The sequence below is a fragment of the Siphateles boraxobius genome, unplaced genomic scaffold, assembly GCF_051911475.1.
Source record: "Siphateles boraxobius isolate OS27281-9 unplaced genomic scaffold, OSU_SipBor_1 13, whole genome shotgun sequence".
Taxonomy (NCBI): Eukaryota; Metazoa; Chordata; class Actinopteri; order Cypriniformes; family Leuciscidae; genus Siphateles; species Siphateles boraxobius.
The window spans coordinates 16,572,932-16,595,000 of record NW_027508733.1 but is presented as its reverse complement, the minus strand read 5'-3'; the positions used below and the strand labels follow the sequence as shown (position 1 = coordinate 16,595,000).

General features: G+C 36.6%; 2 protein-coding genes across 4 annotated transcripts in view; both read left to right on the top strand.

Annotated features, from left to right (window-relative positions):
* The window catches only part of LOC143735589 (uncharacterized), a 4,121-nt gene extending 728 nt beyond the window's left edge, over positions 1 to 3,393 (top strand). The window contains exons 2-3 of the mRNA XM_077225749.1: positions 458 to 563; positions 2,252 to 3,393. Of these exons, the coding sequence (XP_077081864.1) occupies positions 544 to 563; positions 2,252 to 3,293 (1,062 nt within the window). The 5' untranslated portion in view covers positions 458 to 543 and the 3' untranslated portion in view covers positions 3,294 to 3,393. The remainder of the gene's footprint in view (positions 1 to 457; positions 564 to 2,251) is intronic.
* The window catches only part of mfsd6a (major facilitator superfamily domain containing 6a), a 29,286-nt gene extending 10,558 nt beyond the window's left edge, over positions 1 to 18,728 (top strand). The window contains exons 1-8 of one of the 3 annotated variants that reach the window (XM_077226182.1): positions 4,612 to 4,899; positions 6,962 to 7,963; positions 9,688 to 10,280; positions 11,788 to 11,885; positions 13,551 to 13,712; positions 13,804 to 13,902; positions 17,051 to 17,334; positions 18,335 to 18,728. In XM_077226182.1, the coding sequence (XP_077082297.1) occupies positions 6,986 to 7,963; positions 9,688 to 10,280; positions 11,788 to 11,885; positions 13,551 to 13,712; positions 13,804 to 13,902; positions 17,051 to 17,334; positions 18,335 to 18,511 (2,391 nt within the window). In that variant the 5' untranslated portion in view covers positions 4,612 to 4,899; positions 6,962 to 6,985 and the 3' untranslated portion in view covers positions 18,512 to 18,728. Of the gene's footprint in view, positions 1 to 4,611; positions 4,900 to 5,302; positions 5,313 to 6,961; positions 7,964 to 9,687; positions 10,281 to 11,787; positions 11,886 to 13,550; positions 13,713 to 13,803; positions 13,903 to 17,050; positions 17,335 to 18,334 lie in introns of those variants that run through there. The other 2 variants (XM_077226184.1, XM_077226183.1) reach the window with 2 other exon arrangements.
* Positions 18,729 to 22,069: the final 3,341 nt, after the last annotated feature.

The following is a 22,069-nucleotide window of genomic DNA, read 5'->3' as shown; positions in this document are numbered from 1 at the left end:
CTATAAATAAATTCAAGGAGGATTGGAAAGGACTACTGGATTGAAACGGCCAAAAAAATTGACATTTTCACCCTTTATTCAAATATGATTAAAAAGTGATTTTGCAAGCAGATTGAGTTGTTGTGCTTGTAGTCATTTGTTTTTTTTTTTGTGATAATGGAATGAAACATGCAGACATAATTTTTGGCCATGCTGTCATACAAAGAAATTATGAACACATGCAAAAGCAAGGTATGCTTTTTTCTGAGCTTTTTTTTATGCATATTTATTTGCATATTAAAATAAAACCTGCCTTTTTTGGCTCATTTTATATGTGTCACCAGTTTTAAAAATGCAAAATTCATAATTGCCCTCGTGAAGTGATGCGGTTTGCACCCCCTCGCTGTGTCTGCACCCTCCGCTGCCGCCGTGAAATATTAATCACTTTGCTTTTCTCTTTTCTCTTCTCTGCCAACAGCTGCTCCTGTACAAAAGCGTTTCCCTCCCGGCTCCAAACACACACAGTCTCGTGTGCGCAGACACACACCTGCAGCTGCTCCTCTGATGACAGACACTAAACTCAGGTAAGAGGCAATTTATACTTACTTTTGACAATGTAAGTTGACCTTAAGTTTTCAGAGTTGAAGTAAACACTAGAACAGAGAGCAGGCAGGGCTTTCACAATAAGATCTGCGTCCTGACAGAGGATGTAAGATACGATAAGTATCACAACACAACTGTACCAGTGTGTAGAAATTCTGTATTGTTTATTATGCATTTATATTTAATAAATTGCAATGTTCTTTTGTAATTATAAATTAGATATTATTTTTGATTATTTAAAGTACAGGGTAGTACAGGTTAAATGGGGGGAAAGAAAATAGTGACTGTTTACGCAACCTGTGATTATTTTTCCCTATAAATTTTAACCTAAAAACTAATTTTGATCAAATAAAACATTGTGGACACATTGTTTAATGCTCAGTACTAAACCGTCCTTGACCAGTAATTGTGTAACAGGCTTTGAACGTTCATTTGCTCACCTGTATGGAAACACCAGCTCAACATGTAATTGTCCTGTTGATTTATACAGTTATACGGGAAAACATTTGTGTAAACGCTCCACAAACCCATGCTGGATCCACAATTCAATCCGATAATGATCTAATGGAACAAATAACGGAAACATTCATCATAGAGACACTATAGATTTTTAATTTTGCAATACACAATGACATGAACGCTATATCCCAGTGCATCAAAATAACAATTTCATATTCAAATTATATTATAATAAAGAAAAATTCTGGTGCATTGAATTTGATTAATGATTTCACAAGTCATTATTGTAACAATAACCTAAACAATGCTTAACTGAATTATTAATTGATAGTTGAGTTTGGGCATATGTATGTAATTTGGTAAATATATATGGAAATAAAAATAAGTTATACAGAAAAAAATATATAGATTAGATTAGATTCGATTTTTTTTCTCTATATACAGGACATATTTTTATATTTTTATAGATATGTATTATTGAAAATAAGGTTTATATACTGTATAATAAAAATATTCAATTTGTATTTATATATATATATATATATATATATATATATATATATATATATATATATAATCATTACTATACAGAAATGTTATATTTAATTTATAAGAAATTAATGAATGATTTTAATAAAATACTAAACCTAATACATGGCATATCAGAGTTTTTAAAAGTGTTTAAAATAATAAGTAAATAAAATAATAAATAATAATAATAAATATCCAATACTTATTTAATATTTAAATGATTACTGGTTATTATATAATAAATCTACAAATGTTAATATATAAATATATATATAAATTAACTTTTTAGATTTAATATTTAATAATATAGATGCTTATGTTTAAAGCATATATTATAATTTATTTAAATGATATATACTGTATATATATATATATATATATATATATATTATGCAAAAATATATACAATGTTAAATTCGATTATATAGAAATTATTAGAATGATAAATAATAAAATACAAACCCTATTCATATACTCAAACAGTGCTCAGAGTCAAAAGAAATTATTTTTTATTTTTTAAAGAAAAGAAACATATTTTCATCTTAATTAATATGAATAACCTATAAGAATGCATATGATATCCCAGATATTTAACCACTTGGTAAAGATCTGGAATATTACATCTGAAAGTTTGACAGATACAAACATGGCTTTGAACAAACTCTTCGTTTTTCCACAGAACCTCCAGGATGCATCTGTTATTCATTCTTCCCTTGGTGTTGGAGGTCCAGTCCATCTCCACGAACCACAACTTCACCTGTGACTGCAGCTGCCACATGGAGCTCAAAAGCGCAAACTGCACCAACAGCAATTTCACCCGCCTGCCCATCGCCCTTCCACCATTCACTGAGCAACTGGACCTGTCCCACAACAACCTGAGTGCCATCCAGCCCAGAGCCTTCCAAACCACACGAAGACTTCGCGTCCTGTTCCTCAACGACAACGCCATTTACATGCTAGCCGATGGAGCGTTTTATCTCTTGGAAGATCTGTTGAGGTTGGACCTGAGCCGAAACCGAATCTCATCTCTGAGTGAAGGATTTTCACAGGGTCTCAGTTCCCTTCGAGATCTGTCATTGGCTGAGAACCGGTTGACCAGCTTGAACAGCAGTTGTTTCGTCCACTTGGACGCATTGCAAAGACTCAACCTCAGCCATAACGATATCGAAACGTTCAAGATGAGGGCATTTGGGTCCATGAGTACCCTACGCCAGATACAACTCGATTGGAACAATATAACGGTTCTAAAAAATGGCATATTCTCCATGCTACGAAATCTCGAAGTACTAAATTTACGTCACAACCAGATATACCACTTGGACATCGGAGTGCTTTCGCCATTGACCAGTCTTGCTCTATTGGACCTCACCAACAACAACCTTTCCACTATTCAATTCATGACCTTCTTGAGTCTCAATACGTACAGCACGCACATAATGCTCACAGGAAACCCATGGGAGTGTAACTGCGATCTGCAGCGAGTCTTACGGAAGCTCAGTAACGTCAAACGGCTGTTCCTAGAGGACTACAGCGAAATCTGCACAACTGTGGATGATTTGGATCCCTGTATCGGCGAGATGGTTACTGTCCTGGTCATTACGATCACTGTGGTCATCACCGTTGTGGCTGCCATCGTCATGGCGGAGAAGAAAAGGGGTAAAAGGAACAAAGAAAAGCATTGGACGGAAGCCAGCGAGTTGTCCTGTGCATTGCACGATTGAACTAATGACGATAATGTAAAAAGGATATATCTCTTTGCTTCATAGGCCTACTCATACCCAAATGTCTTACTAATTTATAAAAAGATTTAATAAAATGTCATGTGAACTTGTGACCAGCCAGATATAGTATGCACTCATCTGAAATGAACATGAAGCTTCCGTGGAGAGAAATGGTTACAAAACAAGAATTGAAAGCTTAAATGTTCAGTGTTCACCATACATGTTGAACTGAACATAATTTTTTACACAAGATGGCGCTAAATAGCTATTTTTGGCCTGGTTTCACAGGACAGCTTTTACAAACGTGCCTTAGAAAAAACAAAAAAAATACTTTACTGGTAATTAAAAAAAAAAAATACTGGTGTGCACCTTGAGACAAAACAATGACACTGACATATTTTAAGATATCTGAGTGCAAGTTGTTTTCGATTAAAACATCTTAAACATGCATTTTAGTCTGGGACAAGACTTAAAGGAATAGTTCGCTTAAAAATGAATTCTGTCATAATTTATACTCACCCTAAAGTTGTTTCAAACATGTATGAATTTCTTTCTTCTGCTAAACAAAAAAAGAAGATATTTTGAAGAATGTTGGTAACCAAACAGTTGATGGACCCCATTGACTTCCATAGTATTTTTTATTCTACCATGGAAGTCAACGGGTTGAGCTGCATGCATTTTCACACCACGACAATGAGGAGAAACACTAAAACAATAACAGTGCGCAATGAAAAACATGCTTATCTATTACATATTACGTATTTTTATAATATTATCTAAGAGTGTCTCATGCAGTTACAATAATAATATTGTTAAACAAATAAAAGAGTAGCCAATCCTCTGTGTTTACATCGTAGGCTATTCATTTTTCATGAACACGAGATGGGTCGTCATCATCACGAGACAGCACGGCGAATCTGCCGCAAAACATGACCAACTTAGTTAAAATCTACTCCATTCTGACGACGGAGATTTTAATGTAAATTCACAAGAACTGAATTTAACGCGTACATCATGGGAATATATATATATATATATATATATATATATATATATATATATATATATATATATATATTACATGGGAGAGTGTGTGAAAGTGTGTTAATGTGCACCTTTGCAAATCTGAAATATTATGTGGACAATGGACGCTATAAACTATTAAAAAATACTATGTAGCTAGTTCAAAGTGTATCTGTCTCAGTGCTGATTTTTTTATTTTATTGCTTATATATTTATTTTGACCTTCTTAATATGGCTATCTAGCAACGACAGCACGTTTGACTTGCTATTCAGAAGCCAATTGCCTTCTCCAGAAGAATCTGAGATAGCAACGTCAGCGCCCAATTAATATTCATGAGGAAAGCCCCAAGTCAGTCGGTTTGTGCTCAGGTGAACGCTGGATTCTTGCCACCAAGCAGCAAAAATGCCTTGACAGGACATTAAATAAGGGAGAAATTGCCTGTTTGGACTGGCAGAGAAGCCAAAATACCCAAACACGGTCCATTAAACAAAACCGTCATTGGAGATGGAAGAAAATCAACTTCATCATCGAAACTCGTCGGTTTCAAAGTAGCCAACTCACCTGAAAGTACCGAGACTACAGGTAAATGCACAGTGACAGTTTTCTCATGACATGCGTTCGGTTATTTAACTTTAATTGTGTAATTATATAATAACATATACAACATTTGGACTTGATATACTTTTATTCGCCGTTTCCTGCAATTATTGGATATAAGACGGTTTTGTGACCATTTTAGTCGCTTAGGTTTTCATAAGGAACAGTACAAAGAGGTTTCTAGAAATAGCTGAAAGACTTTAACGAACGGTTTATCCTTTATTAAAAAACATTTCAGTAAAGGAAGTGCTGATACTTCCGTAAAAGTGGGTCAACTTGAGGCAGGCGCGCCAGAAACCTCCATTACGTCATTGAGCAATATCTACATCACGATCAATGTTCATATAGGTCTACGTTATATTTAAATTCTTTAATGAATTCTAAAAATTCAATTGCTTGTAAGACTCTTTTATAGTGTAATGCATATAATGTAGCATAATCTGCTTTGTGTTAATGTAATGTAACCGTCATTGTTCTGTTCTGTTGTGTGTATACTTGTAAATGTTATCTGTATCTTGCACAATAAAAAAAAAAACTTAATATACCTTTAAATATAATAATAATTTACCACTTATACAGCACAGTTCCCTCTGGGGTTCTTCGGACCAAATGGTCCCGAAGAATTTAAATAAAAAAATGTGTAAAATCATAGCTTCATCGGAATGGTCCGAAATTTGGTGACTTTGTTGGTACTTGGTATATGAACACCCCCAAAAATTGGGGACAGGATTTGAATAGTCTAAGTGGTTGTAAAAAAAATGGTCACACTCAGGGCCTTCGGGTCCAAATGGTCCCGCCATAGGAAATGAATGGGAAATTGGCAAAAATGTGACAATACAGAGTTTTTTTGTGCGTACAATCTACAAATCAGCCACGATCCAGAAAAAAAGCACACAACAGTGAAGGGGTGAATCTATAAAACATCAAGATGGCAAAACAGACACACACACACACACACAAACACACTTTTATACATAAACAAACGAATAAATTCAGATTTCATACACGTTTTGCATTTTTAAAATGCTCAGTTTGTCCACCAGATGGCATCCATCTAATTTCAAAAATTGCTTTTATGAGGTCTAGGCTTGACTCTAAAATGAAATACAGCTTTAAAAAAATATATATATATTTTTTTATATTTTTTTATTTTCTATTATATTCAATGGGGGGGAAATGGGTCATATTTATTGCATAAATATTAATTTTAAATCTTAAATTATCTCAAAACACCAAAAAAGAAAAGAAAAAATATTATAAAAAACAAGTAGAAAAAAAAATATGATTTTCTTTTAATAAATATGAATCAAACCCTTCCGGACCATTTGGTCCCGAAGACCCTGAGTGTGACCCTGAAATGAAGGACCCCAGAGGGCTATGCTGCTGCTTACTCTTTTGATATAATATGTGAACCCAGCCCAGTATGCACCAATGCTTTCATAATATACTAGCTAGTATGAGACATTGTCACATTATTATTTTGGATTATTTTGCATACTGTCGATAGTATACTTGTACTGCAGCACAATGTTAGTATTTACTGAACATAGCCTTTCAAAACAATTTTAATGTATAAGTCTTTAATGCCATAATTAGTGTTCTTATGGTAAGTTTTCAGATTGATTAGCTTTTTCTAAAACCGTCAATGCTCTGAGAATAATGATGAAAAAAGAAAAAAAGATACAGCTCTTTACAGTGTTTTAAAGTTGGGATGAAATGGAAGTTGCGTTAGACTCTTTTTCCTTATTCTGACGTATAACTGAGTGAAATGGCTTCTCAAACAACAAAAAACATGGAGTGTTTGCCGCAAAAGGGAAGGGGAGTTATTTGGATTAAAGATTATGAGGGCACATTGACTTAAAAAAAATTATAATGACTGTTAATTTTGATTTCATGGTGACTTTAAAGTCAACATTAAATCAAAACTGAACTTAACTTGCGTTACATTTTCATCAAATATTTTGTGAATATCCTATTTACAAACAGTCTCTCATGTTAATTTTAAATGTAATTTTTAATGTTAATATGGTCTTTATCCCAACCTTAGGAACATCAAAGCACCCCAGCAAAGATGGCAGACGACCGCATAGCCATCTTAACTGATGATGAAGAAGAGCTCAAAAAAAGACACCTTGAGCGCTTTGACCGTCTGTCGCTTGAGATTCAATCAGATCAACCATCCCAACCATCTGAGAACAATGCACCTAACGATATGGAACCAACTCCATCACCTCAACACAACATGGGCTGCTGCGAAAGATTGTTCCTACGGGTCAACCGCCGCCTCCTTGTGTCAAAAGTGTTTTATTTATTCTTCTATGCTGCATATGGTTCCCTCCATCCACTTCTTGCTCTGTTCTACAAGCAGCTGGGGATGAATCCCACCCAAAGTGGTCTCTTAGTGGGAGTCCGATATTTCATTGAGTTCTGTAGTGCCCCTTTTTGGGGCATTGTTGCAGATCGCTACAGGAAAGGTAAAGCGGTCTTATTGTTCTCAATGTTATGTTGGCTCCTCTTCAATTCTGGGATTGCCTTTGTGCAGCCACCAGACATGAAGTGTAAAGAAAACCTCTCGACGACCACAGCAATGGTAACGACCGTCAATCCTACCACATCTAACGAGACATTGTACCCCAACACCAGTTCTATCCTAACAACAAATCAGACAAGACAGCGCAGGGATCTGTACGGACACTATCCTTGGCGAACGATCCCCTTGTCTGTTCAGTCTTCAGGCTACAGCTCTGAACACCGGTTCAAACGGGATTCCAACAGGAGTTTCACTGTGGCTTCAGATGAACAAGCCAACAAGACAGAATCTGACCAAACCACGACCACGCGGCCTGAGCCAAGTACATCCTTCTCAACGTCAACCCCCAACAACACAAACACAACGTCCAGTAGCACTACTCAAAGTACCACATTGAAACCAAGTCTGCCGCCTCCTGAATATAACATGGACCAAGTTAATTTCATTTTCCTGTTGATTCTGCTCATCATCATCGTTGGCGAGTTTTTCAGCGCTCCAGCTATTACAATCGTAGATACGGTACGTAACTATTAGTCCTCAAAATATACTCAATATTAAGGAATATCAGTTAGTAGAGTCCATTTTATAGGGCATAAAAAAAAAAGTTTGGTTCCGGTTGAGGTCATGGGTCGGTAGGGACTTTTTTTTTTCTCCAGTGGCAGCAAGGGGTAGGGAGGAAATTATTATTATTTTTGTATTATTTTAATTTACAGTAGCGATGGATAAGCTACTCTATTTTTTTCATAACATAGCCTACCTGTACATGTACTCTACCACCTTGTGTGTCCCAGCATGTTACACACACACACGCTGATTTTAAATGTGTGCGCGGGGGCAAACGGGGTTGCCTTATTGTAAAGTGTTACCGATTAGTTATGCACTGATTCAGATGTCTCGTGAGTTCAGTGTTGGAAAGATCAGTTGTTTTAACCATTCATTAAAACGAATCGGTTCAAATGAGTCATTAGTTCGCGAATTAGACGTGTCATTATCGGACGTGTGCGCGTTGTGTGATTATCCCGGCGGTTAGGACATCCCACAAGATTTGTGTCATCACAGAAAACATTTCATCACTGTATAGTTTTTTCGTTTATTTAAAGTGTGGTTTATATGTCAGCTGAATGTGTGGAACGCTTTTCAGAGAAGATAAGGCAACGTATTTTAGGACAATTCCCACCCAGCGTTAATTCAGGAAAAAAGTAATCTCCGAATGCTCCACATGAAACTTTAGTCTTCCGACCTTGCCATCGTGTCGATTTATTTTCATTAATATGTGCGAGGGAGAGAGAGCAAGACAGTGCTTAGTTTTGAGACGGTGAAGCCTATACTTTCGCCTGGCTCCGCAGAGAGAGTGCGCGCGCGACCGGGGATCTCTCTCTATCTCTGCTCGTTCAGTTCATGCGCCCTGTCACGAGCGCAGCAGTGCATCTACATGACAACAACGATGTGTGAACGCCCGTGGCTGACTCGTTTGTTAGCATTGCTGGAGGACAACAGGCTATACAAATACGGTGCTGTACAAAAACATAAATTATAGTTTGCCTCAAAGTTTTTTATTTGTGTATTTAATTTGTATTATTTCTTCCCCAAGCTCATAAAATAAATTTGGGTCGCACATAAATTGACAGGGTCGGTCGGTTTTTTTATGCCCAGGCCATGTAGGACCATGAACTTCCATTGTATTTAAACGTTAGACATGAGACCAAACTACAGTCCCTTTTCCACTGTAAGGGTGTTGGTGCTTGAGCCACTTTCCAATCTGGATCCGCTCCGTGTGTTTCCACTTCAGAAAAGGTGCTTCTGGGATTGAAAATTTGGCTCCATGCTGGTCCCTAAAACCAGAAGCAAATTTCAGTGGCCGTGGGGTGGGGTAATATCTAGTAAAGTTGGCAGAGTAACAATCTGGATGATGTGAAACAAAACAAGATTTCAAGAAGGCTTTCTATGTCAAAATTTGTTTATTTTTAGTAATCATAGAATCATAGCTAGTTTCACTAGGAGCATATCTCTGTTCCCAGGGAAGTTTGTTAAGGTTATAGGAACATAAGAGTTAACCCTGGTAACATTGAGACATTCATTATGTGTCATATAAATCTGGGGAATTTGGTACCCTGGGAATGTAGGAATTACATTGTTGTTCAGCTCTCAAGGAAGCTTATATCCTCCGGGACCAGCACCATTTTGGTGAAAAAGAGGTATGTGTTGTGTCTAAAACAGGTACATGTCTATTTGGATTGTTGTAGGTGACGCTCCAGTACCTGGGTCCACACCGTGACCGCTACGGTCTCCAGCGAATGTGGGGATCTCTAGGCTGGGGTATCGCCATGCTCTGCGTCGGCATCTGGATCGACCACACAAGCACCAACCTTGTCATTGGCAAAATGGAATGTGTCATGGAAAATTACAAGGACTACCGTATTGCCTTCATCTTGTTCGGAGTATTAATGGGAGTCGCTCTGATCATTGCCACTCAGTTTAAGTTTAATGTTTCGCACCAAGGCAACAGTGAAGAAAACGAGGTTGGCAACCAGCACGCCCAACCTAGAGGTTCCCCTGGAATGGCTAACTCCGAGATCCCAACAATTGTCCAAGCTGAGGAGTTCCACTTCTGGGACTTGATGAGGCTGCTGTGCGGCGTACAGTACGGCACTGTGTTATTCGTTGCCTGGTTCATGGGCTTCGGCTATGGGTTTGTTTTTACTTTCCTTTACTGGCATTTACAGGACCTGACAGGAACCACAACGCTGTTTGGTGTTTGCTCTGTCCTGAGTCATGTGTCGGAGCTTGCTGCCTATTTCACCAGCCATAAATTCATTGAACTGGTGGGGCACATCAGGTGAGGATACTGTGATTCTTTGTCATCTTAGAATTAGAATGACCAGTTAAGTTTTTAATCTTGATTCACTAAAGTGAAGCTTTAAGCTTTTATTTGGCACTCCAGGTGCAAATGTGTAAAATAAATGAAGAATTTATAATTGTCTTGTAAAAGATTTCTGGTTTTCAACAATATCTAAGGTAGCACTGCCAGTAACTTTCACGGATAAAGTATCCTTTTTACTGTTTTGTGTAGCTGCTAGCCGGCTGCTCACTGACCCGAATCAAAAGGTGTTTGTGTATCAGGTTGTTAGCTTAGCCACATGCTAACATCAAATTCATTTGAAATCAACTTTAAGGTTTCAAATTACTTAAGTTGTGTCCCAAATTATGCACTATACACAGCACTTATACTATGCACTTTGTAATCATCCATGTAATCCATTTTCAAATGTTCAGTGTGAACACACTACTCGCACTTTTTATACTTCAAAACGGCATTGAATGGTGCACAACTATTTGCACCTTTACTTATGAGATTCCCTTTCAGTTAGGAAAATACTTTGGTTGGTTTCTACTTATGTGGGCCACAAGGCAGCTCACTAGTGGTCAGAACAGGACGACTCATTTGACTTCACACATCTACCACTGCTTCTGAATCAAACCATCGTACAGTAGTAGTTTAGTCCAGTCACAGCAGAGACTTGTCCAGGTAACCAAAACCATCTCACTGCACCTTGTGACTCAAGCTCATTTGATCCTGATCTCTGTTGGTCTGCACTGAGATCAGTGAGGCATTGTTTGGTTAAAAGGCCTGGTTCAAGAACACAGCATTTTTCTTTCAGCAGTGGCCCAATTCCAGAATACATTGCAGAGCAGTTACAGTGTCCGCTGTGTGGTTCCTTTCAAAGAAGAACATTTATGCTCTTTTGGTGTTTTAACTATTTCTCTATAACTACTTAAGTTATAGAGAAAACCATATGACTGAATGATTGACAGATCAATATACATTTATAAGTTATCTCACCTTTGAAAAGTTCAGGTGATACAACTTCTTGTAAGAGGCTGTAAAAGATTTAAGGAATTTCCTGTTCGACATTTGTATATTTTATAGACTTTTCTTTAAAAGATGACCTGCACAGAGTGTAAAGATTTTTGGGATATGACTATGCAGTTAAATCTAAACTAGATTCTTGATTTACCACACAGAGGAAGTTAAGATAATGAGTTATTATTTGCATGGACCTTCAAAATGTTTTTGTATATATTGCAAATATAAACTACAATTACTTTATTATTATTATTTATTTATACTTGTATAATTTATTTATTAAATAATAATAGTTTACATATACGGTACATTTAACTGTCCTATTTTCATAGGGTGCACTTAATTTAAAATGGACTATTTTCTTTAATTGAAGAAAATTAAAAATCTTTCCTGTAGATTTTTGGGGTAAAACATGAGCCTGTCATGTTTTGTGAGGTTCATGCGTGTATTTTTAATAACTGTGTTTCTTCTTGGTCAGAGTTTTGTACATCGGCCTGGCCTGCAACACGGCACGGTACCTTTATATCTCATATCTGGAGAACGCCTGGACTGTGCTGCCCATGGAAGTGCTACAAGGTATGAATGGCAGTCATCAAGCTCTCAATCCTGGGGAAAAAAGCAAATACTACAATCATAAAAATGTGTAAATGTGTTCTGTTTTAAACCATAAAATTAAGTCATAATAAAAGTAGAGAGATGTGCAGAACAAAGAAAGGCCAGGTTTTATTTCAGGAGAAGATATCAAGTCAGTTTGGCGTTGTCAGGTTCACCACCCTTTCCTGTGGCAAAACGATCAATTAAAAAAAAGCAAGCTTGTAGACGAATTACAGAGAGAATACATTGTAATGAAGACCTGGATCAAGTCTGTTTACATTCAACACAGACGCTGTTTTGTCTGTTCAAAGAAATGTCAGCACAGGTACAGACGTATTATCCGCCTTCTCTTTCTTTGTACTTTGAAGTCCAAGTTATAACGAAAGTTTTTTCATGTCATGAGACAGATTTGTGTGTTTGCACATGTAGGGACAGGCTGAACTTTTATAACTTTGTCAACACTTTTTAAATACACTGGCCAGTTTTGATAACATTAGGCGTAGCGTCAGTTCTGGCAGGTCACGTTAGTCAAGCTCACATCAGCTATCAGGAATACGACACCTATCACTGTATACATACAGTACATAGACTCCTTCAGTATTATCAGCAGTTATGGTGTTTCTCAGGAGCTAATACCCTCCTCCATCCCCAGCTCCAACTGTCGTCAGTCAGTATGGCATTCTGATTCCCCTTGAATCAGAATACATTCTCGAATTATGTTGTACTTTAAAATCTTGAATTAATGATATCTGCAATACAATCATGTTGGAACAGAACCAAACCGCCAATCCTAACTGTATGCTAATTGTCAATCGTAGTTGATGATAGTGGTCCTGACAAATGTTATTTCAAACAGTGGAAAGTAAAGGTCCAAAATACACATTTAAGTGTTAATTGTATTGCAATGTATCTATTTGTGTCTGTAGATTTCAGTTATAATACAAATCTTAAAAGGCCGTTTTCTCAAAATTAGTTTTTTTATTTAAATTTTTTTACTTCAGCTGCACTTACATAGATATATTTTGAATGTTTTACTGATGGGTTCATATATCAGTTGCTTGGTTTTAACATTTTATTCCTAAAACATGGTGAAAATGTTTTTTTCTGGCTGTTGTTGACAGTAGTTACTGATTTGTGGCATGATAAAAAGAGATATCCAAAATCCCTTGTGTAAAAACGTTTGAATCTTTGGTCTCAAAAAGAAACAAGAATTTTGAACCTGGCTCTATCCAATGTTCAGATTTCTGTTCTGAAAATAAATGCAAATGTGTGCATATTTAATTACATAATGCCTAAATTACATATTTAAACATAACATTTAAGAAAACTTGTATATTAAAAATGTTAGCAATTTTTAATGTAATCAGTCAACTGGGGAAATATGGTGATATCTATTTGTTAATTTTTACCCTGTTCATCTGGAGTTTCTTGACTTAATTAAACAGCATTGTGTTTTTATATCAGTAAAAAAATTCACCAGAAACGTGAGAAATATAAACATCATAATTTTATTTATTTTTATGTATTTTTTAAATTAATTATTTTATTTATTTGTTTTGGACATTTAAGCTTTATATTATGTTGCATAATTTTATGTTAACGCATTTATAATTTTATATAATAATATAATTTTGTGTACCTGCACAGGAATAACGCACGCGTCTGTTTGGGCATCTTGTATCTCGTATTTGAGCGCGGCCGTACCTCCGGCGCTTCGGACGTCAGCTCAGGGTATCCTGCAAGGTCTCCACCTCGGCCTGGGCAGGGGCTGCGGGGCCATGGTCGGCGGGATATTCGTCAACTACTTTGGTACATGAACATTGACGATTGTTTTTATAATTTTATGACATTTAAGAATGCCAGTGTGTGTGTGTATAAACGGGGTTGTCATGTTTTTCAGGTGCTGCCGAAACGTTCAGAGGAATAGGAATGACCTCGCTTGTAATTTTGCTCTTATTTTCATTAATTATGTGCATTACTGGCCAGAATGAGAAAAAAGGTGAGGAGCACAATCTTATTCATTGTTTTTTATTGTAAAGTAACAGCTGCAGAACAACGAAAACATGTAAATCACACTTTTATTGGGGACTAGCTAGCTAGAAGTATTAACACTACTACATTTAGTCTAATTCAGTCAATTAAAATAAACATTTTCAGTAGTCTAAAATCTGTAGTACAAAAAGCATCTTTTCGAAATAGTGAAAATTGTATTGTGACATTGTATTGTGAGCTAAGTTAATCAAACTGAGGGTACGTTTACACAACAACGATGTTTAAAAAAAGGGAAAGGGTTTTCCTTTGCATTTTTCCGTACAAACGACAACATTGTCAAAACAATCCCATTCACAAGGATCTGTGAAAATGACTTAAAAAAGCTGTATTCTGCTGCCAGGCCAGTAGATGGCGATGTCACTTTGTAAAGAAACACTACGCCCCTGGCTGAACACGTAATACACATGCGCGTGATGTTGCCGTTTTCACAAATTCGCATTTTTGTAGTTTACATAGAGACGATAACAGTATATTTTTCAAAAACTTGTACTTTGAAACCCGTTTTCAGACCCCCAAAATGCTTTTAGTTGAGAACGGTGTCGTGTAAACCATATGTCTATGGTGTAAACCAGTGGTTCTCAAAGTGGGGTCCGCGACCCTTTGCCAGGGGGTCCGCGAAATAATTTTAGAACCCTATGAACGGAATCACGAAGTCCAGTCAGACCATCGGGGAAATTCTTGGCAGAGCGCTCCTGCTCTCTCTCTTTCTCTCCCCCACAAACGCGCCCGTATATCCAGAGAGAACAGCGAATCCGCGAATATACAGTAGCCTAGCCTAGTTGTAAAATCAAAGTCAAGAGGCTAGGTTTAAATTTTTCAGTTCTTTTTTTTTATCCGTCAGTTTATTTAAACCGTTTTAAATTAATATTGTTTAAGACGTTTAGTAGCTTGCCTATGTCATTTGTAATGGATGCCCGTTTCCGCCACTGAATACAAAAAAGAAAAGAAAAGGTAATTGTGACTTTAAAGTCAGAATTGTGAGATTAAAAAGTCTTTCATTCTCATTGATAGGCGGCATAGGCCTACATGAGTAAACATGTACGAGCCTTTTGCCTTTACACAAGAGCGTCATCTCCAGAGCTGCTATGAGTCACTTTGAGAACGTTTCAGCATTTAATTTGATACAAAAATAGGGGCGGTTCTAGGGTCAGTGGATATTCGGGGCTTTAGCCCAAACTAAAATTGGGTATCTTTATTTAAATTAATGAATTGATTATAAAAGTGATTTAAGGGAATAAAGAAAAAGAAAGGTTTATTGTATTAGTGAAATAATTACAGATGTAAAATATTAAATCTTTATCTACTTACATTTTACCAGGCGTTCGTTCATGTTAACATCCTTCTGTGAACGGTAAGCCCCGCATTCTTTAACATTTTGACATTGATGAGCTAGACCGCTGAACTTTTTGTCATCCAACAAACAGAGCGGTGCGTAAATGAGTAGCATTAGAGCAGAGCAGCATAAAGAATATCAAATACATTGCAGTGAATCTCTTATTTGCATCTTAAGGTTATTGCCAATAATAATGACAGGTTTGCGAAAAGTGTAGAACTCTGTGAGCTCCCGCAAAACACATCTTCAGCACGCGACTTGTTTAAACGCCTCTGATTGGCCGATGCGTTCAATAGACATGTCTGTAATTGGCTACAATGCTCAACGCTGCAAAAGCACGTTGTAAGTACCTTTAATGCAAAGGGAAAAATATAAACTGTAATATGCACTTTTCATGATTAGGTAATCACGGCTGCTGTAATCTTATTCACATTTGTTTTTCTGATTAATTGTTTTGCTCTATGAGAAAGACAAGGTAGCAAAATCTTTTATTCATTACAACCCACCAAAATAAAAGTTTGGTTTAACTTAATTACTAGGATGTGTTCTGCAACCGTTTTAATTCTGTTATGATTTGTTGATTGTTCTGCCATTGATATAAGGTGCAATTAGTTCATTAATTTAAAGCTGATGCACATAAAGTCACATTACATAATTTAAATGTTATTTTAAATGGATGGTTCACCCAAAACAATTAAAAGTGTGTCACCATTTGCTCAACCTCAAGTTGTTCCAAACCTGAATGAGTTTCTTTCTCCTGCTGAACACAAAAGAAGATATTTTGAAGAATGTGGGTAACCAAACAGTTTCTGGTACTTTTTTAAAAAAACATGTGGAAGTCAATGGGGTCCATCAACTGTTTGGTTACGGACATTCTTCAAAATATCTTCTTTTGTGTTCACCAGGAGAAAGAAACTCATTCAGGTTTGGAAAAACTTGAGGGCGAGTAAATGATGACAGAATTTTAATTTTGGGTGAACTATTATTTTAATGTAAAATATTAATGTTTTAATTTTAATCTAGGGAATTTTAATGTTTGGTTTTATTAGAACAAGCCTGTGCTTGCTGTCTTGCTGTTGATTTTAAGAAAACATTTAAGATAAATTACTTGGTGTAAATGCTATTAAGTCCAAATGCAATTTGAATAAAAGACCCACTGTTTACAAGTATATAAGTGGTATTAACATGATTTAAACTGACATGTGTTTCTGTTCTATAAAACAGGTCTTAAGTTTTTCGGGTGAAAGAGAGTTCAATGCAATTAATTCCAATGGCATTTAAGAGTACAAATAGTTTTAAGCATATTAATCACAGACAGTTATTGTTATGAGAGGGGGTCCTTGGAAATTTTTCTCCGCTCTAAGGGGTCCCTGGTCCCAAAAAGTTTGAGAACCCCTGGTGTAAACGGCCCCTAAAATGTCTTCTCCAGGAAGTCCAATTAAGTTTAGCTCAGCAATTCATTTGGATGGTTTGTTAAAATATTAAAATATTATTTGATTAATTTTTATTTCAACAATCTTTTTTTTTTGCCAAAGTTTATTTTTAATGTAAACTAAGTGGCACAATTTAAAACTTAAATATTTGTTACTAGCCTTTAAACAGTTTTCAGCCTACTATTAGATAGTTTCTATAAATTAAAAGAAGCTTTACAGCTTCAACGTGTAGTTTAAGTATTTTGATTCACATTTGAATGAAATGTAGAACATTTAACCTTATGTTTTATTTATTTTAAATCTTAAATTGTTTATATTTTACCCCACAGAGGACAAGATGCTAGCAGAGAACATTCCTATCCCGTTCAGTCCTGTTCCCATAGCGACCATCCACCTGGTACAGAACACCCCAGACGTGGTGGCACCAACTCGACCCGAGCCCAAACTTCCAGCTCGGAAAACGAAGCACCAGGAAGACCAGGAGGATCTGAACAAGCCTGCTTGGGTTCCTTCCGGGTCGCCGTGGGTTTCAGTCGTTCTACTGTTTTACCAAATCAAAGAGATGGTCATCATGGCAAAGACACACCATCCTATTGATGTCCAGCCCCTTCAGGTAGCACAGAGGATCATGGGAAAATAGTAGGATGATAATGAATAATATGAATCTAGATGTTTTCAAAATAGTATGTTGAGTGTTTTCTCTCTCTTTATGCATTCTTTGGCAGAAAGGTGAGAACGCATAGATTAAAGTTGAAAATTATAAACTGTGTATATATTTTCACCATCATTACTCCAGTCTTCATTGTCACGTTCCTTCAAAATTCATTCTAATATGATGATTTGCTGCTCAAGAAACATTTGTTTTATCAATGTTGAAAACAGATGTGCCGTTTAATATTTTTGAGGAAACCGATACATTTTTATCAGGATTCTGATTATTAAAAAGTTCAAAAGGACAACTTTTATTTTAAATAGAAATCTTAACATATTAAATGTCTTTACTGTCACTTTTGATCAGTTTAATGCATCTTTGCTGAATAAAAGTATTAAAAAAGAAATTTGAACGCAAGTGTGTCTGATGCGACTCAAATTAAAAAGTATAAAATACAAAGTAGGGTAAAGCATAATTATTGCTTATTATTTGTTAATTAGGGGGGGGGGGACAAGTTCAGTGTGACTAAACACCATAAAATATTTGTAAATATTTTTTTCTAAACCAGGACTATTTGCACCAAATATACTTTAGGGTGGTTTTTCATAGCGAAATTGTCAATATTTTTGTTATTTCATCATCATAATTTAGCATTCAAACAGTTAAAACAATCTCTGGGGGGGAAATGGATCAGCAGACGTGCAAGTAAACGATAGGATTTCTATTTACACACTGACAAACTTTCATTATCAGGGAAAAAAGTTTAGTTACCTGAATCAATTAGCATCTGAACAATGAAAAATCAACCTAGTCTTAAATAAAATAATCACATTATGCTATTTTTTTCAAAACTTTGCGAGATGCATTTTTGTTTTATTATTTTCAGCAGATATTCTATTTGGTGTCATCAGATTTGAATTAACTTCATTAAATGTGTTAAACTGATTGTTTCTCTAACTAGGACACAGATGAGGTCCTCTCAGACTCTCGAGAAGATGACCTATCATCACCTGCTGTCTTTAGCAATGCCTTGCAGCAGGAAAATTTTCCAAGCACTCTTCAGTCCCAGGAGGACCCCTGGCCCCCAGGGGCCACTGCACAGCTGGAATTCCCACCACAGTCTGTATTACAACCATAGAGCTGATGCCACAAACTGACTCAGTAACCCGCGGGTATTTTCTTTTCACACTGACTTCATTTTGTTTTCTTTGTGAAGGTTTATTTTATGAACTACTTGGGGAAATACATGGAAGATGAATGTACTTCGCTGTATAAGTGCCTTTGTATGATTTTTAACTTATTTCCAGTTGGTTTGCACAAGCTTTAAATAAAGCCTGGCAGGTTTTAAACTGTAACTTCTGCCTGTTTTCACTTTCTTCGACCTGTAGAGGGCAGCAGCGCCTGGGCATTCTGCCCATACACAATTGATTTTATGAGGTCTATAATAATTGTGTATATCTTCCTTGTGAATCACTATAAATGTAAGTGAACTTAAATAGGTGAATTACTTCCACTCACTAACGTCATTACTTCATCATTCTATTGGTGAGTATAACAGGGACATTTGCTTTCACACTTTCACCTGTGATTTGTAGTGTAGGTGTAAAAGGGGATTTTATTGTTGCGTGTGCCTGCGAGCACCTCTCTCTCCTTTAAAGACACCAGCTTTAGATCATTTTCTCACTGACCTGGTGGATGATTATGTCAGACATCTCCTGTTCCTATGTAAAACAGACCATAGTGCTTGGCTTCTTGGTAATGACCAGATAGACTTGAATTACCTGCTAGTTGAGCATGTTCGCTCAACGTGTACAAGGATTCGACCTTTTAAAAAAAAAAAAAAAATTATTCCCAGAATTCATTTCTTTCGGTGTAATCAAACACCTTATTTGCAGCACACACCCACTCACAGCACAGATTGCATCTGTCACTAACGCAATATATGCCCTGCAACAATGCTTTGCCATGTGTCGGAAATCGCTTCAATGCAATTTATGATATCAGAATGTTTGAATGAGATAAAGATGTAAAAAAAGAAAAAGAAAAAAGTGACAACAAAATGCTTGTTTGCTAATCCAGTGCCACGCTCAGACAGAGCTGGGAAAGTGGTGTGGATAGACTTCATATGACTAAAGCTGATCTCGGACATATTTATTAATGTAGACAGCTGCCACACTCACATACTGAAAGCACTTCCTGACACAGTTTCACATGAAGATAACTCGAGGGGAAAAAACATTATCCAAGAGCCTTTAGTAGTGATTCTCTGGTTGTTTTTGCCTATAGTAAATTGTTTTGTGGTTTGTTTGGGTTGTTTTTTGTGGTTTGGTTTTAGTATGTTCCTTTTTTGATGTTGCCTTTTTTTGTTTTTTTTAGTTCAGTTAGGTCTTGTTTCTTTGCTTTGTTTCATGTTGGCTTTTTTTGTTTGTTTGGGGGGGGGGGGGGGGTATTTTAGTTGTTGTTTTTTAGTTGCCTTTTTGTTTGATTCAGTTAAGTCATTTGAGGCATTATCAGTGATTTTAGTAATGATTTTTCTGGCTGTTCTTTGGATATTTCCCACTGTAATATTTGGGCTACACTTTATTTTAAGGTGAACTTACTCAAATAAGAACTGAGTAATATTAATTAACTACATGTACTAACTATAGAGTTATGGTTAGGGTTAAGGTTTGGTTTAGGGTTAGTTACTTGTAATTATGCATAATTTATTATCAGCTTAAAATTAAGTGTTAGCCATATTTTTAATTCAATAATGCCACAGTACTTTTTCAAAGTACCTCGGACCATCACATCAACCCTTTTGTGGTAAATTTGCACCAAAATGTTTGCAAACATTTCACTAAAATTAAATATTATTCATGATAGTTTTTCTTATGAAATTTTGTAGATTCAAAAACATTTAAACGAATTGAAGATAAAACTCTCAATTGAGCGAGACTTGAAAGTCATTTCTGTATCATAGTGCTGCCACCATACTTTTTACTACGATACAAGTAGAATCTAATAAAGTTTACCAGGTCATCATTTTCCTCAACCTTGTCTCAAGGTTCTTTGGGTTTTGTTGGATCACCTGTGTCGGTGGCTGTTGGTTGCCGCTTGTTTTCGCCCAATTTGTCTGTTGTTTATCTGGTCGTGGCATGTCTGAGAAGTGACTTTATAATCTGGTGATTGTCCGCATTGGTTGGCTTCTGTTGGTGCGGTGTAAGTTGGCCTTTACAGTCTTCTTTGTTCCACAATTAATTTTAATTACCATTTCTCTCTGAAAAATAACTGCAGGTTTCTAACCCCCAACTGAGATTGTGCAGATGCAGAGAATATTGTGGCATTCAGTGTGAACATTTCAGCGGCCCTTAAACGCTGTTCCCACACGCCAGCCAAGTGTGGGCAGTCACCGCCTATTCTGAAATTCCGAAAGCAAACATCCAGCCAAAGGAAAGGGATTATTGGGAAACTAGGGAAGTCATTTGAATGGTTTAAAAAGTAGGCAAACGTGTCCTTATGAGGGGTCACTGAATGGCCCTCCTGACCTCTGACCTCTGAAGAGAAGGAAAATTGCCAAGTAAAACAACTAATGGCTGTCTGAATATGATACAATTACAGTGAAATGCATTGAATAGATGGAGGCCACGAGATGTCATCTAAACAGACGGTGGTTTATAAGAAATTACGAGTTTACGCAGACTGAGCTGAAATACAAGAAATGTGAGTCATTGGTATGTGTAAGGCAAATTGGAACTACTGAGGACTGGACAGCAAATATTGTTTGAATCATTTAGTTGGAGACACTCTTTAGTGAAACTATGGTTGTCGAGTTTGAGATTTTAGCATTTTGCTGCCATTGTGGTTGATGTTTAAACAACACCAAATTCAGGAGGTTCCTTCAGCGATACTTGGCAGGGTTTCAGTTCGAGTCATGTTGAATTTATGGCTTATTTTCTCTATTTTGGCCTGATGAATTGAGTCAGGATTTCCTCCAGTGTGGTGGGTGGAGTTGTGGGCGGGGCTATTTCTCATGGGTCCCATTTTTCAAAGCTGAAGGGCCAAACATCAAAGACTCCAAATGATAATCATCACGCCTGATGTGTTTACTGCATTTCAAAGGCGTGATTGAGTTTATTATCTTCAATAATGTTGCTCTTGTCTAATGAGCCCTTTGTTTGTCAGATCTCAGAATTTCCATTGTTCCTTTCTCGTTTCTTTGTTCATGAAGAAATGTCACATTATTCACGTTGCATGCGGAATCTTTCATGTTGAGATAAAGCCTTTGAAATGTCACAACTGTGGCAGGTAGTCCTGATGTTTTCCAAGTGATAAATGTACTTCATTAGTCTTGAGGGGGCTTTAGAGATAATAAGTCAATGAGTCTAGACTTTTACATTTCCTGAAACAAAAAAAAAGTTGAGCCATCATTTTTGTTCTATGTACTTAAATCGGCAAAAATTAGTCATTTGAACAACCCCATAGCGCAAAGTGTGATTGATAGGCTGATATATAAAATAGGTGGGCATTGTTGTGGCGTTGACAGTTCAGAGAGGATAGCATGATCTCTTTTGCTCTGTCTGTCACTTTCACCCACACAATCTCCCCCAGTTGGTTGCCATCGGGCACTGAAGGTCAGTGGAGGTGTTCTTGCATTATTTAAGGGGGCTAATAACCAGGCAAGTGTGTGTGTGTGTGTGTGTCTGTATGAGTGTGC